Genomic DNA, 17,266 nt, shown 5'->3' on the forward strand with positions numbered 1-17,266 from the left:
TGACTCTGAGCATCACTGCCTGTACCTGGCACGGTTGCCCCACCCCAGGTAAGAAACCCCTCTGTCCAGAGGCCATAACTGCAGGAGACCCCTGGCCAAGTGTCTATACCGCGCCTTGTTTGACTGGACTGTGCTGAGGACCAACCACACTCTCAACAGGAAGGACATGGGAGAGGCTGTTTCTGTGAGGTCCCAGGCCCTGAGACGGCCAAGAATAAACCCTGTCCTTGGGAAAGCCATGGAGACTAGGAACCCACGGGATCTCTGCAAACACCAGGGCTGGCAGGGGACTCTCATCCTCTACAGCAGCTGCTCTCAATCTGTGGGTTCTACATCAGCGCTCCTGCACACCAGACATTTACATTACAGTTACTCACAGTAACAAAGTGACACTTATGAAGTAGCTCTCCAATAAGTTTATGTTGGGATGACAACGACATGAGGAACTGAAATAAAGAGTCACAATTTTAGGAACGGTAAGAACCGCCATTATATAGGAACCCAGGCATCTGCACTCATTGCTGGAAGTGTGATAGGCTAGGCTTCACCCTCAGCGATGCCAGCATGTGGGCACCAAGCCTAGGTTCCACCCCAATGCTTCCTGGATATGTGCAGGCCTGGTTCCATCAAGAAGTAATAAAGGAACCCTTGGTAAAAAACACTGGGTACCAAACAGGTCAGGAAAAGACATCCCCTCTTCTGCAACTCCTCTCAGGACGGCTAGTCTTCCCAGGAGGCCCCGGCTATATCAAAACCTTGTCTCCCAGTGCTTGCCCATTGGTGTCTTGGCCATTTTCAGATTTGAGGACTTTGAACAGAATAGCTTCCAGCAGGTTTGCATCAATGAATCCAACAAGTAGTTGCAGTCCTACTTCACCCAGCACATCTTCAAGCTGGAGCAGGTGAGAGTGGACACCTATTCCCCAGCCCAGCCCAGCCATCACCCTGAATGTCAGCTGTGTCCCTCAGTATCAGCAGGATGGGGCCTGGGCACCGTAGGTTCCCCAGGACCTAAAGCTATGTCCTTGAACTCAGTGCCATGCTCAGCCCTTCCAGCCTCTTTCAACCCTTCTGGAAGCTCAACTGCTCCTGCAGCAAGGCAGCAGTGTGCACATTCTGTCACGTCATTTGTGTGTGTCTACAGGAGGTCAGAGCCTGTCCCCTCTGGTCCTTTCTTTTGCTGTATTTGCCTTTCTGAGGAGGCAGCACCCACAGGTATGGGAGGCAACCACATGCATATTCTGCAGCCATGTCTGATTCCTCTGAGGCTCAGTCCCACTTACACACCTACCCTCCAACCTCCCCCCTCCATGTCACCCCTGGGGCTCTGTAAACCTTCCTGCTTTCTGTCTTTATATAACTGGTGACACTGCAGCCCTCAGTGGTGTCATACAGTGTTAGTTTGTCTTTGCACTGCCTGGAGGTCTGACTTAGGAGAATGGCTACCATTCTCATTCCTGTTCAAGGGTCAGAATCTGAATCCTATGTAAGGCTGAATAATATTCCAGCACATGGCTGGGCCATGTTGAATTCACACAGTCACCTATGGATTTTATGTTTTGGCTTGTAAACACACACATATAAGACTCAAGTGACACCCAAGTGGAGAATTGCTGGAGTCCTCCATGGCTTTCTGAACTGTCTGAGAGACCATCCTGTCCACAGTGTATAGGGCACCATCTACTCATAGCTCACACAGCATGAGAAGATTAGTGAGGGTTAACCTGGCTTCTCTGTCTCCTACTTTCTGCCACACTAGCCCTAGCATCTTTCTGTATTGCAGTGAATGTTTAGAACCCAGGAGGATGGCAGCTTCCTTGCTCAAATATAGCAAGTTCCTCCTTGCCTGCTTTGAGACTGAGTCTCATGCAGCCCAGGCTGGCTTTGATCTCACCATTAGTTACGATGGCCATGAACTCCTGGTTCTCATGCCTCAGACGTCTCTGAGCGCTGGGTGACAGGTATGCACCACTCTTAAGTCCTGCCACTGGGACAAGAGTGAGCAGAGCCAGCTCTGAAGCACACACTTTGCTGGTGTCAGGGATGACTGACTTATGATCCTGTCTTCCTTGCCCATGGCCCTTCTCCTTGGTGCATGCCATCCTTCCTCCCTGTGACTCATGGGGGACACCAAGCCTGAGGATGTCAGGAAGAAGTTTACTTACTTCACTGGGTTGGAGGCTGTTAGGTTCCTGCGTCAGTAGGTGCGATTCAAGCTAGAAGGTTTGTGGCATGAGAAACTGGAACAGAACTGGAATGGCAGGAACAATCGTCGCCTGGCTCTGAGAAGACCAGGTGGGCAGAAACTCATCGTTGGGCAGGTAGTGAGCTCTAGACCAGGCTGGGCATTGCTCAGTGCACGTGAACAGGTGTGCTTACATGGACATGTGTTTCCCCCACATGGTCACCACTTATCCAGGCATGGTGAATACTCCAAGGAGCTTTTTATGTTTTAACATTGTGTGTGTTTGTGTGTCCATACATACATATACACACATACATTCGTACATAAACACGAATACACGTACCTGAAAACACATGCATATACATGACTATACACATTCATGCTCATGCACAGATATATACACACCTACATGCATACACACATACATACACACACATACACACATACACACATACATGCATACACACATACACATATACATACACACATACACACACATACAATACATATACACACATACAAATACACCTATACACACATATAGACAGACATATACACACATATACATATACACGTATACACATACATGCATACACACATTCATATCCACACGTACATACAGACATATACATATATACTCACATACATGTAAGCACATGAGTGGAAGCCAGAGGACAGCTTGGCCCTTGGTTCTCTCCTTTTTACCACGTGGGTCCTGGGGATTGAGTCAAGCTCATCAGACTTGACAGCAAGCCCCTTTAACTGTAGAGCCCTCTCATTGGCTGCCAGTTGCCTCTTTCCACAAATTCTATCCATGGTGGAATGTTTACAGTTGTTATTCTCATGATTCCTTCAGCAATAGCGCAGACATCATTTACACTGCATTAGGAGTTATAATTCATGTAGATGTCAGGAGAGCTGGAGGCGTGCATGAAGAAGAGAGCCCACTTTCAATGTCATTATGTGGTATTGCCTTAGGCCCTTTTATACACTCCCCTGGCTTTGTCTGAGTATATGTTTGAGGTCTCTCTATGACTGTGCAAAGAAGTAAGAGATAGGGCTGGGCCACAAAATAGGAAAGTACTTGTTCATCCAAAAACAAAAACAAAAAACAAACAAACAAACAAAAATAGCTCTAGGGTTAAATATTGGTGCTAGTACTGAACTACACAGCCAGAAGGTATTTTTCTAAGTAAATAACACAATATTGGGGATGACAATATGATCAAATATCCTACAACATAAGTTTGCAATGTTACCTACATTTTATAAATCAAGTCTGACCACCGTTTTGGTTGTTTCCAATCCTGTCTGAGTGCATCATCACGGGAATCCCAAGGAAAATCAGAAATGGGTTCTTGAAGCTGTTGCACAGGGCCAGTATAGACCTAAATACCACAGAGGAAACCTTGATTCTTATCACAAGGGATCATTCACCATCCCTCTTGTCACATAACTTATGACAAGAGGTCACCTTTCCTAAACTTAGCCTTTTTCCCGAGTGCTGCAGAAGGGAAGACCTGGTGTCAAGGGGTCTGGATTCAAACCACAGGACACTGAATTCATTTAAATAGGTGTAGTTTATTAATGCACACACCAATACAGTTCAACCAGAGCAACAGCTCACAACTGTGTACTGGACATTGCTAGGCCCAGCTCATTGCAAAATCCACATGGGCTGGTGCACAAGTGTTGGAAATGCTTCGGTCTGTGGGCCCTGACTCAGGCCATTTTACACATAATTGTTCCTGTTTTCCTTGAATCTATTGGGTCCTATGTGAAGAATACACTTGGGGAACTTGTTAAGATTAACAAACCTCATAACATACAGAACATAACAGGGTATGTGACCAGCACCACACAGTTCAACGTCAGAGTTTTTTGTTCTTTGTTAGTGTTTTTCTTGGCATCCATGATGTGGAGGCGTATTACAGAGCAATAGGAAAGAGCTGGCTGCTGTGTAACAAATTCACTGCTATTAAGGTAGGTATGGGGGCAAGACCTCAGCAATAGCCCTTAAGATCGGAAGGAGATGATGTGTTTAATAACTGAAAGGAGCTGCCTCAGCTGTGTTTCTCTGCCTGCTCAGTGCCCATTCAACATCACTCTGTCCATGAAGAGGAACTCAAGGTCTGCCCCCAGCTGCCTGTGAGCCAGGAAGAGGCACAGAAAGGCAAGGCCACAGCACTGGTTTCCAATCCCTCAGTAATGCTGGATTTCCAATAATGTACTTGTATACACAAATACACTGTGGTAAGTTGCAATAGATACTAATCATTTCTCACATAGGGCAGCAGTTGATTGCCTACAACTAATTCTATTAAAAAAAAAAGAAACCTGGCTCTTGTAGAAATATATAAAGAAATATTTAGGATGGTGGGGGATGAATTCTGCCATGGACTGAACTCGTGGAAGTGGGGTTGGGAGAAAGATGCATGGTTAAATAGCCCACCAGGTTCACATTGTGTCAACTTGATTTAATCTAAGGACAAAGAAGTGGAGTATCTCTGATGGCTTTCTTCTAGTCCCTTTAAAGCATCACTGGGGTTTGAACTCAGAACTTCACACTTCTTGATGGGGCAACTACACTCAAGGAAGCTTAAGACTGTCATAGGCACAGTATTATGCTATATATACAGAGTAGATAATACTAAGATGTTCAGATGGTGATGTCCATTTGTATGCACTCTTAATGTGGACCCAAAAAAAGAGAGATCAAGGTCCTTAAAATAGAAAGATCAGTTCCAGTTGTTTTCTACCATTCCAAACAGAACGACTGGTAGGGAGAGAATGGTAAATAATCGAGAATTCGTAGATGATGCTTTGAATGAAGTGTGGATTTCTGTGCTGGTTTAAAACAGGGTCTCAAGTATCACATGTTGCCCTCTACCTGGCTGGCCAGGATCACCTTGAGCTCAGATAAACCTCCTTTCAGTTTGAAATAATTAGGCTTAAAAGAGTGGCCTCCAAGGACTGTGCACACAGCATTAGCCTTTCACAGTTGAGGTGTGTAACCCACAACTATAGTTTTAGCCATGTTTTTCCATGTCTACCAGCTATTTCAGATTGTTGCTGTTCTATGCCTGACAATCAAGGATGCAGAAAAATAACCTGATACAGAGTAAGGACATGGTGATCACATCTTTGCCTCTTCCGTACATACTGGATGAGGTTTGTTAAAATTCCAATATTGCAAAAAGCTTTATATAGGGCCCATCACATTAAGGGTCACTATGCACTGTTCTATCTAAAATGGCCTAATCAGAACTGACTCCCATATAACACTTCCTGCAATCCTCATATGAGAAGCTTGAGCTTTTAGTTTTGACTTTGTCTTTTCTCGTTCTTTCTTATTTTTTGCTATATAAGTTGAGACAAAGGTAGTTAAGGCCATGAACTTGCCCCCAAAATTTGAACTACGGATGTGATCAATCAGTGTTAGTGGGTGCATTCTATAAAGTATTCATTTTTTACTATTATAAATGTGTTTTACTATGATAAATGTGTTACTACTTTTGTGTTTGGTGTGGTGGCCATTTCCCAGTGTACAGGTGCTGGGACCTTGCTCTATCCACTTAATGATGTTTATAGCCTCATTTTAGACATTTCTGTGCACCCTCTATATCTCTTGTTTATTTTATTTTTCTGATAGAAGCTCATGGTACATCTTACTCAGGCCTGTGATCAGTGCTCCTTTAGCGACATTGGTGCAGAGAGCAGAACCCCACAAGCAGCATGAGGTTCCCTTCACTGGTGTCTCCAATATTGCATTTTCCTCTGCCAACTGGTCTCCACACTTTTCCTAGCACCTTAAAGACTTCAACTCTTTCTCCTAAGGAATTTTCTGGCAATTGTCGATTGCTAAGCACATGACTTCATGAGTGTTCCCCTAATACACACGCATGTTGTAACCTACCATGTAGACTATTTCTTGATGTGATATAAAGCACCTGTACATAATGAGACAGGAGAACTTTTGACTGCATATTCAAGCTGGTGTGAAATCTCAGGAAGGTTTAATGGCTAACATTGGTGAATGAGGACAATTTGAGTTAGGATGAGACATTTTTTGGGAAAGATTTGAAAGGAAACATTCATTTAGATGCATAGGAATTACTAAGGTTTTTATAATCAAGCCTTGAGGAAAATTTGGCTTTGGAAGCAGGAGATGCTCAGTGGCTCTGCCCCAGGAAAGTCTCCTGGAAAGGGCCCCTCTGCTTATGCTCAGTACAGGGAGAACATTAGCAGGGAGGGAAAGTCTGCTCCCCATGACATCTGCTGTCCCTTCTTGGACATTCTATTGTCTCCTAGAGAGTTCTGGAATCCTCTGTGATGTCACCAGTGTTGTAGTGACAACCAGTGCCCTAGTTTCTCTCAGTCTGAGTCTGGCAGTTACAAGCTAAGACATGTTTTCCTGTCTTCGCAAGCGTTTTGGGAGGGGGAACGTCGATTCTGGAGAGACTAGAGTGAAGGAGTCTGGCCTTTCATCTCAAAGTAATGATGGACAAAGACAGCACTTCTGGGGAATGTGGAGTAAGTTCTGGGCAGTGTATTTTGAGCTTCCTGCCAGGGTGGCTGCAGGCTTACGCTGACCTTTCTAGCAATGGGCCACAACAACTGGAGCATCTGAAAAGGAATTGAATTTCCATGAATATCACAATTCCTGAAAGTCAGGATTTCAGAACTTTAGTTTCCCCATCCCCACTGGGAGGATATGGTAAGGCCAATGCTATTATACTGTGGACTTCTGGTCTTTACTTTTCAGTTCATTTGTTCTGTTACATTGATATAATAACACCATCAGTGGTCTTGGAGGGTCCACCTTTTCTGAGTTTAGACAGGGCAGCAATGTATTTCACTATCATTGCTTCTTTAAATACAGTGGGTATCTGACAGTAGTAACAGGGAGAGATTGTGCTCCAGGCAATAACCTTATGTTCTTAGACCTCTCTGATTTCTTCTAACTGGCAGGGTCATCGTTAGCTTTATATATTAGAGTGTGTGTTACAAACATGTTTCTAAAATACCAAAACTATTTGGATCGTGTAGACCAAGATTCAGCCTGTAACCTATTCGCACTTCTGGGGCATTTGGTATTTCACATAGAGACACTGATAAGTCTGTTGAACATATCCTCCCCGGAAATGCGTTTTAAATCCAAAGTTGTTGGCTTAGAGTATCAGGGTAGGGCATCTGAGTGTCTCCAATCACTCAAGTTTTCTGGATGGTGAATTTATCATCTGAGTTCTGAAGCCACAGGAGTGAGGGTCCTGAAACCAAGCTGTACCCTGTTCAGCTGATGATAATCCTGGAGAAGCCATCTCCGTGGTACATGTAAGCACGTGATGTCCGGAATAGGGAACACCTGGCTGCTTATGTCTCTTGGTATCTATAGAGTAGTGGGAGAACTGAGATCCACTGAGGAGGCCTCTTAAGCATAGACCAATCGCCTAGCAGTGACACTGGGTTCCTGGCTTATTCTCCTGTTTAGGCCTCACTGAGGTCTATGAACACTCTATGCATTCTCCCCATGCAGGTTCACTTGTGTTCTTCTACCTACAGACGCTGGGAGAGAAACATCATCCCCTGGCACTGAACTAAGCGAGAATCAGGCCAAGAAGGAAAAGGAGAGGCTGATTAAAGAGCTGCAGCTCATTACCGAGGAGAGAAATGACCTGAGAGATCGCCTGAGGTTTCTGACAGAGAGATCCATGAAGAACAGGTATGAATCGCTCCAAATGCTCTTGTTTCATTCCTGGGTCTGCAAGGTCACCTTCTTATCCTATTAAGGTTTTGGGTTCTAGAAAGCTGTGCCTCCCTAACCACCCTGTGCTAAACCTCACCTCCCATATAGTGGAGATTCAGAACCTGACCCTTCCTGAGGAGTGAGATTGAAAATGGACTCATCTGCTTCCATTTATTTTAAAGCAGAACTTGTGGTCTGAATGAAGAATTCAGGGATAAAGTCAGGGAGAGTGAGTTCCCAGTGTGCATTTGCAAAGCCCTTGACAGCTGGTGGCTTTGCAAGATTGTAATTGCAGTGAGTTTATGGTGAGTCTCTGTACTTGCTAGGCAGGTGACTGAGTGCTGGAAGATCCAGGCAGCAGCCTGGGGTAATTTAGGACCCACCCTGAGTTCATATATTCCTAAATGCCGATGTTCATTGTATTCTATCATTTGGGGCCAGGTCACACTTCAGGCCAAATCCATATTATGAAGACCTGGAGAGAATGGAGGAGGCGGTCATGTCAATTCTGCACAACTTAGAGATGGAGAACACTGAGGTCCATGAGAACAACCATAAGCTGAAGAAGGAGATTACCTTCTCTAGGTAAGTCCTGGTCAGAAAGGCTATCACTTGTGGAATGGCCATTTCTGACTTTCTTTGTTCTGGATTGGACGGTCTTCAGCTCTGGTTCTATCTCTTGTGCTATTTACCCATCAGTGTTCCAGGGTCATTAGGACTCAGTTTTCAGTTCCATAAAAGACTGTTCCTCATCCCAGGATTGTCGAGGCATCTTCAAAAGGCTCTAGAGAGAACAGCACTGATTGAAGTCAGCAGAAGTTTATTAGGCTGACCTGGACCTATGGTGTCACACCAGGTTTTACAACACTCAGTGCGTGGACCACATGGTTAGCATGACCTTCTCTTGGTTCTACTGACCTCTTTTGAGGGTGTTGGCCCAGTACTAATTCATGTTGCCCCCATGCATTGGGCTTTCATGGATAGTTGTGGATCCATGTTCTTTCTCAGAGGTGTGGACACTAATTGGTGTCAGGCCAAGCAAACAATTTATTCTTCCCCGAATTAACTCTTTATGTTTTGTGCAGCAGCCTTATATGTATCAAGATGCATTTTATTAAGTCTTCATGGGTATCTGGGACCTGGTAGAGTTAGTGGGACTTGGGAGTAGGAATGGGAGAAAGGGGCAGCATGATCTTACTATGCAGACTGTATTTCCAGAAACCTGCTCAGCCAGCTCCTGATGGAGAACACAGGTAGGAAGAAGTTGGTCCCACTGAAGCAGGAGAGCAAGGAGGTACATCTTGATTGTGCACTGAACCAGAAATATTTGGTTGACTTTAACAAGAAAGATAAAGACCATCAACGGCCAGAACCAGCATTATCAGGTAGGGACCTGTTAGCTTAACAATATCTGATAAAATTTGCCAATTTGATACATCTTTGCTTCTCTTACCACCTTTCTAATTTACACTCACAACCAGCCAACCACCTCATGTAATGGAATTGTTCATTGCTCTGCCTATGCACAAGTATTCTGGGAAGTTAACCACTTTTCAGAAACTGAATTATTGTGCAAGCATATTTTGCTGCTCTTTTTGAAGCTGCAGTCTAGAAATGGTGACAGATGAATAACATATCATATTATTGCATATCCATGTGATACATTGGATCCTATGTAGAGTTTTGAACAAGTTCTTGGTTCTTTGACAAATGACACTCTGTGGTCATGTGATCTCTTGTGTAGGAAGCACCTTTGGGATAAGAACCAAGTGCAAATGTCAAATTAGTACTTGTCATTGGCTTTATCCTTGGTGACATATGGACATCTCCTTTCTTCCTGCAACCTGATGAGGTCTCTTGCCATTGCCCTGTTCTTGTTTTGCACTGGTATAAGTCTGGGTCCCATATTGTCAGCCCACATTACTGTGAGGCTCTCTGGAGATTTTGCCCTGCCCACAGAGTTAGCAACAATGATATCACTTAAAATGTCCATGTCGACTGTCCAATAGAACTGAGGTGGTAGAAGGCAGCATTCTGACAGCTGGCTTGCATTTCCCCACCAAATCAGTGTCTGAAAAACTGCCTTCCTCTCCCAGGTCTCAGAAAGTGCAAGAGAGCTGGAATTGGACACACAGCAGTAAGAGAGCTTCCCGAAGAATAAGTTGCTTTCTCAGGAGTCCCTGATGACCAACATCCTGAATGGTAACAACATTTTTTGGATGAGTATTCATCCTCTGAGTTAATTTGTCATTTCTTAGAGACGCTAAATTTATATACCACTAAGCCAGCCTGACTGATTGAAGTCTTACTTTCTTCTCAGAAAACAGCACTTGAGAGACAACTTGGGGGACTGCCTTTCATTATGTGGGCTAGAGGAGAAACAGCAATACATCTGTGCTTCTAAATGTTCCTTAAGAATATGCTTTTAGAAATATTTTTGTTATGATTTTAATTGAAGTTTTCTTTTTGTTGTTTCATATTTATATGTTCTTGTTACTATTTTTACTTTCAAATATTTTTAAATATTTTTATTCATTTTAATCCTGTTTTGTTGTAAAAATGTATTTGTTATGAATAAAAATTGAATTCTATCTCTTGACTCTTAAGACCATCATTCTTACTCAAGGGTTCTGTCCCCTCCTGTGGACTTAGAACTGACAGCTACACATGGATCTCTGCATGTTCCATGGATCCTGGGCTAATAAGTGAATTCAAAGTCACCAAGGGGTACTCAGTGTGACAGTGTCTTTTGTGTGGAGAATGTGGCTGTTCCTCGGACACACACTTTATGATGTAATCACTGACACACTTTACCCAATTGTTAGGGTCCATGTGGTTATTCTGAGAGAGCAGCAGGTTCTCTACCCTGTGAGTCATCACCACATCTCCTGCAGGTGGCTTTTGTTATTCCACATGAGGTGCTGTATTAGGTGGACAGGATCACCTATGATTAAATAGAGAGATCTCAGGAGATGTGTGTTCACAGGGAACTTACTGAGCTGTGCGTGCTCAACGTGTTAGGTTGCCAGGCATCCCTACAGGGCTCTGGTGTCCCCACTGCTCATTGTGGGTCAGGATCGTCCTCCAGCATCACTTAGTGTCCATATTAGAGCAGATCATTCACCTGTTATCAATGATGACCATATGTATTCTGCACATCTGATAAAATACAGAATAGAAACTAGCTTCTTGTAGGCCAGGTTGGCATAATCAGTTTTTTGATTGTTAGCAAGAAAATTATTGTAATCTAAGCAGTTTAGGGAGGAACCTCAAGAGCATCCATAGTGAATGCAGCCTGCAGCTGTGAACACAGGTTTCTTTTGGAGAGCAGGCCTGTGCAAGCCCAACCTAGGTGGGACAGTTCAAGCTACCCTTTTTCCATGGCCAATCTGGGATCGTATTGAGAATGTATTTTTTCCAGGTGACTGATTTCCAATTTGTGGAATTCATCTAACTTGCTCAGAGTGCAGGTGACTCAGAGAGTTAAAGTACAGAAGAACCAATCCAGTGTGTCCACAAAAGCTTGCTGTCACCCCAGGGCTTTTAGAAGCTCAGCAGCTAGAGAAGCAATGTAGTATTTGGTTATTCTCATGCTTAGGTCTAGTCATTCACTATAAGCTGACCATGACACAAAAAGTGTCATCTGTGTCAAAACTAGTTGTAACTAGATTTACACCACACTATCACATCACTACCGTATTTGAGGTTCTCAGTTACTATCTAAGAACCTGGAAGAGGCCTGGGTCTTGCTACACAAACTCATAATTTATGTCTTCATGACACTGTGTGCTTTGTTCTGTTGATGCTACCATTGGCATACAATACCTTGGATACTTTGTGCTGACATCTGTGACATGAGACAATAGTTCATGTCATCCTATCCTGAATAAAATGTCCTTAGAGTACAGTGTAGTGGAAGGGGCCTTCTTTTCCTGTGAGATAGCAAAACATTTCCAGTCTTCAGTCAAGTCTGACAGCCATTGTCCAGTACCTGTCTTGAGTTGTCCACATTTTCAGCTGAGAGTCTTCATCCAGGCTGCTCTATAATTCTGTAGAAGATTAATAGGGTTCCAGCCCTAGGATTTAATTCAGTGTGACTGCACTTGCCGAACATGCTCAAAGCCCTGAGATCCACCCTAGCCCTCTGTGCTTTAGAGAAAGAAAATAAAGAACCACATTGCAGTTGAAGTTTCTCATCCAACAAAAGGAGAGCCTGCATAGGGCCTTTAAGTAACTCTAAACCCCAGCTTCTGCCCACAGCTCCCTCCATCAATTCCATGATTGGTGTGTTTTCACTACTACTCACTTTCTTCTGTGTGCAAAGAATGTGCACCATGTCAGTAAGTGTGTGTGTATGTGTGTGTTTGTGTGTGTGTGTGTGTGTGTGTGTGTGTGTGTGTGTGTGTGTGTGTGTGTGTAGTCCCTAGTGAAAACTGTCGAGATACATGCAGACTCATGCTACTACTGTCCCATGGCACCTTGCAGGGAACCCTGAAATGGTGGCTACTTTAATACAGTCTAAACCGTGTGTGCATGGTTTCTGTAAGGTCACCACTACAGAGAGCAGGAAAAGCTTCAGTAGTCACATGGATGTGATCAATCAGTGTTAGTCATGCCCTTCCAGCATGGTAGACTGCAGGTTGTCTGTCCCCAGCACTTTGCTCTCTTGTGCCCAAACAATGCCAAGGTCAGGGCCGTTGAGCCGTGAGGCAGAGGCTCACCACCCTCAGTGCTGCCTAAGACCCCTAAGACTGTCTCTTTTGGGTGTGTGCGTGCTGGACACTCATGGATCCTGAGATCTCCGCAGCTGAGGTGAAACAGTACCGGAGCCATTGCAATGTGGGCACACATTTGGTTTTGGAGCTGGGCCACTCTTTGACTTTTATTGAGTGGAGAGACAACTGTTGGCTGAGCCTTTGGTGAACCGGATGGCCCCTGGCCACATCAGCAGTCAGCAGTATCAAAGCTGAGCAACCAGTGTTTTATGTTTCATTTTGTCATCGCTGGTCAGTGTTCTGATGCCACAGCACATGGCTGGTCTCAATCTCCCCATGTGGCCACAATCCCTAATTGATATTGCCTCCACTTCCCAAGTGCCACTGGGATTTCTGTAGAACCCCTAAGGCAGCAGCAAGCAGGAGCTCCTGACTATTCCCTCCCTGCTCTCTGGATCTGCAAGTCGTTCTGTGTACATATGGCTATTCCCTCATATACTCTTGATGCCATGATACCTTAATAAACACTTGAATCATGCCCTGATGGCCAGTTTTCAACTGCTACCTGACACCATCTATAATCGCCTGGGAAATGAGGGACAGTCTGGATCAGACTGGCCTTTGAGCATGACTATGCGTGACTGTCTTCGTTGCTGTGGGAGATGCCAGGCAACCTCTTTTCTGATCCTAGAGTCCCTATACCCAGCCACTTGTCCCCTCTACAGCCAGACCCTACTTCTGCTCCTAGGCACTGTCTTGGACTTCCTTCCCTCAGGTGGCTTCTCTCCTTTGGTTGCTACAGAAACCTGTTATGAGGAAAGGAACAGGGAGTTAAGAGTTCAAAGCCATCTTCCCACTGATGTTCTTTCTCAGAGGTCAGTGGGACACTTAAAGAGTTTTGTGTATACATTTTATTAAGCAAGGGACAATCATGCATCAGACACAGGAAACTAACAGCACATCTACTGGACCTCCTTCAATACCTGGGCATCTCTTCTGGCCTGTGCTTCTGTGTGCTGAAACCTGGGGACCAACTTCCTGTGGGGTTTCCCAGGGTGACTATGCACATTACTACACTGGCGTAAATCCTCAAAACTCACAAACATCAACAGGACTGCCACAGGAACGGTTCTACATCAACAGATACCACAGATCAGCAAGCAGAAGCATGGGAGGGTGGTGCTGTGGCTCACACACTTCTCTTTCCTCACTAGGGCAGGTGACCCGCTGAAGAAAACAAGGGGGCAGCTGGATAGAACAGGAAAACTACAACCCAGTCCTTGCATTAAACACCCAAGCACATTTAGACTAGAAGAGAGAAGTTTGCCAAGAATGAGGGCCACTTTGGACATCCATCATCAATAGCCCTGGCTGTCTAGGCCAGCATCAGATCCAGCAGTCTCCAGGCAGCTTTCCGCCAGGCCCTCAAGGGTGCTAAGAGCATTAACCATGAAAAATAGAACAAGATCTCTGCCTCTTGCCTGACTGACAGCCAAGCATGTGTATGCCCTGGCTATGCTCACGCTGGGACCCCTGCTAGATATTAAGATATAGAGACCTGATAGTTGATTAGGACCCTGTTCGAAAAGGAAGACACCGGATATTTCCCTCTGGCATCCATATGTGCATGCATGGTTGTACAAGTTGGTAGAATCAATCTCTCTCTCTCTCTCTCTCTCTCTCTCTCTCTCTCTCTCTCTCTCTCAAAGTTTTGAAGCACAGCAGAAGAATCTCTGGGACTCTAAGCCTGAGCAACCTCATCTGTGAGCCACAGCTTCTGTGTGAGAGCTCCTTTGTGTGAGAGGGGTAGGGTGACTGAGGAAGTTTGCTGGTGTCCATCCCTGGCCTGCATGTGCATGCATACAGAGACATGGACACATGCACATGCTGAGTACCCCTCATCCAATCCTGAAATCTGAAAACATTGAATTTCAAATCCAGGCATTCTCCTAACCTACACCTTCCCTCAGGAATTGGAGATGAGGCCTTGCAAGAATCCTCAACCAGTGAGACTGGCCCAGACCTTCTGAGATCCATTCTGCCCCAGGAGAACACAGCAGGTGGTATCAGGACAACACAGAAACTCAAGACTCCAGCCTGATGCAGGGACCGCCTGCTGGGTTAGAAGACTCAGCATCAGGTTCCTGAAGGAAAACATCACCTCTGAACACACAGGGTCGCTGTGGCTATGCCTTCAAGGCATCTTCAGCAGCAGCTTAAATGGACTAGAAATGACTATGGGAATCTGCCTGCAGGGTGATGTGAGAATCCTTTTGCTCAGGCTTGATCGCTAGATGTTGCCACAGAAAACCTTGAACTCTTCTTGGAGTACAGTCCAGGCAGAGGCTGAACACAAAACATTCTGATTATGAACTGAGTTTAACAGATAATCCGGATCCTGAAGGCCACAGGCCCAAAGGTCTGCACTGCAGGGGTGAGGCATCACTGCAGGGAAGACCACACAGTGCAGGGGTGAGGAGTCACTGCAGGGATGACCACACACTGCAGGGGTGAGGAGTCACTGCAGGGATGACCACACACTGCAGGGGTGAGGTGTCACTGCGGGGATGACCACACACTGCAGGGGTGAGGTGTCACTGCAGGGATGACCACACACTGCAGGGGTGAGGTATCACTGCAGGGATGACCACACACTGCAGGGGTGAGATGTCACTGTGGGGATGACCACACACTGCAGGGGTGAGATGTCACTGCAGGGATGACCACACACTGCAGGGGTGAGGTGTCACTGCGAGGATGACCACACAGTGCAGGGGTGAGGTGTCACTGCGGGGATGACCACACAATGCAGGGGAGAGGTGTCACTGCGGGGCTGACCACACACTGCAGGGGTGAGGTGTCACTGCAGGGATGACCACACACTGCAGGGGTGAGGTGTCACTGCGGGGATGACCACACACTGCAGGGGTGAGGTGTCACTGCGGGGATGACCACACAATGCAGGGGTGAGGTGTCACTGCGGGGATGACCAGCAGTATCCCAGCCTTGGCCTGGGAATAGCCATTGACACCCACACTTTCTGGGGCAACATTGTCTCCTGAGGATAGAGTCAGGCCAGGAGCAGCAACTGATGTTCACGAGGGACAAACTTTCTTCACCTACTGCCCATGCTGGCCCTAGGATCTGGGCTTTTTTGGTGACATGAGTGCTGAGCCTCCCAGGTAGATGGGTTTTCAGGGGTCAGGTGGTGCTTGTCACCAAAGATATCCATAAGGATAAGTCATACTGTACTAATTCCCATATTAGATCCCTTCTCACAGGTCACAGAGGCCATAGTGGGTCCTAAATGTGGAGTCAGGTTCCTGTGCACTTTTGAGGAGACTGGTCAGACATTTAGGCTTCGTGATATTTTGTTGGCATTATTTTGGGGGGATTTTATTTTTACTGTTGGGGCCAAACCTGGGGCTGCCATGTGGAGGGAAAAGCTTTGCCAAAGCTGTAGATCATCCCTAATAATAAACTCCTGAATTCTCCCAATCCTGGAACTATCTAGGTCCCTCACATGATGCAACCTTTGGGGCATTCCTCACATAGAATCATGGGGTGGACTGCATCCCAAAGAGAGACAGTGGGAAAAATTCCCCAGTGTCTCCCTGTGGCTGTGACGATGGGAGTGCTGACCAGTGGAATGCAGGCCCCATGTGAAAGCCTTTTGGTTTCTACTTGAGTGGAATCTTCACCATGCCTTTTTTTTTTCTTGAAACACAGGTTGCCCTGGAACTTACAGTCTTCCATCACCCTGACTCAGTTTCCCATGACTGGGATCATAGGCTTAAATTACTATGCCCATTTTTCTTTTTTGTATTTATAAATCTGCTAAAAAGCCAGAAGGATCCAGAATGTAAAATGGTGCGGTCCAAGGCATTTCCAACAGGGGATTCTTGACCTAGGAGTATCCAGACCAGTGTTTATTGTGTGGCTACTTCATTCCCATAACAGCTTATATTTGACAAAGAATTCCAAGTTGTGATATCACTGGGCAGCAGGTGATATCCCATACAGCAGGACTGACTCAGGTTGTAATTAAGGCTGGAGAAACTTACTAGGACCCTGGTAATCCTACCACCCTGGGGCCTTTAGATAGCCTTAATCTGATCTTCCCCCCTGTGCTATTAATCAATTGCTCTTGAAGGTAGATTTGAATTTACAGTCACTGTGAGGCAGGAGAATTAGGACCCTACAGTCACTCTGGGCTCCATAGGAAGAGCCTGTTTCAATAGTAAAAGAGGTCACCTGTGAGTTCTTACTGTCTTCCCTGAGGCCTTACTGCTGGAGTTAGACTAGCTGTCTCACCAATTGAAGTAGAGGGCAGAATGCTGGTGCCTTCTATAGTGAGGACTAGTGACAGATGGTCTATGGAAATTCTAGAAAGGTCTACAAGTATTTATGTCCTGTGCATGGGAACTGCTGGCTTCCCTGTGTCCTTTGCCTTTATTTTGCAGTCCATGGGGCACCTGGAAATGTCCCCAAACCAGGCTGTACACAGGGCCTGTCCCGTGACTCTCACTTGCACTCAGAGCCTGCCTGATAGTCATAGGTCTGACAGAGCCCTGACACCTGCAGAGACCACTATAAGGGACCCTGCAATCCCCATACTGC

At 45.6% G+C, this 17,266-nt stretch overlaps 2 protein-coding genes across 8 annotated transcripts in view; both read left to right on the forward strand.

Annotated features, from left to right (window-relative positions):
* LOC147997915 (disks large homolog 5-like) overlaps positions 1–10,522 on the forward strand; it is a 50,461-nt gene extending 39,939 nt beyond the window's left edge. For 4 of the 7 annotated variants that reach the window (XM_087601509.1, XM_087601508.1, XM_087601511.1 and 1 more), the window contains 5 exons: positions 7,748–7,907; positions 8,373–8,516; positions 9,150–9,316; positions 10,028–10,133; positions 10,252–10,522. In XM_087601509.1, coding sequence (XP_087457635.1) covers positions 7,897–7,907; positions 8,373–8,516; positions 9,150–9,316; positions 10,028–10,092 — 387 coding nt within the window. In that variant the 5' untranslated portion in view covers positions 7,748–7,896 and the 3' untranslated portion in view covers positions 10,093–10,133; positions 10,252–10,522. Of the gene's footprint in view, positions 1–6,561; positions 6,719–7,747; positions 7,908–8,372; positions 8,517–9,149; positions 9,317–10,027 lie in introns of those variants that run through there. The other 3 variants (XM_087601510.1, XM_087601506.1, XM_087601505.1) reach the window with 2 other exon arrangements.
* Speer4cl6 (spermatogenesis associated glutamate (E)-rich protein 4C like 6) overlaps positions 1–17,266 on the forward strand; it is a 261,843-nt gene that overhangs the window by 159,926 nt on the left and 84,651 nt on the right.

Source organism: Rattus norvegicus, unplaced genomic scaffold (assembly GCF_021556685.1).
Source record: "Rattus norvegicus strain SHRSP/BbbUtx unplaced genomic scaffold, alternate assembly SHRSP_T2T haplotype2-0000026, whole genome shotgun sequence".
In the NCBI taxonomy this organism is placed as follows: Eukaryota; Metazoa; Chordata; class Mammalia; order Rodentia; family Muridae; genus Rattus; species Rattus norvegicus.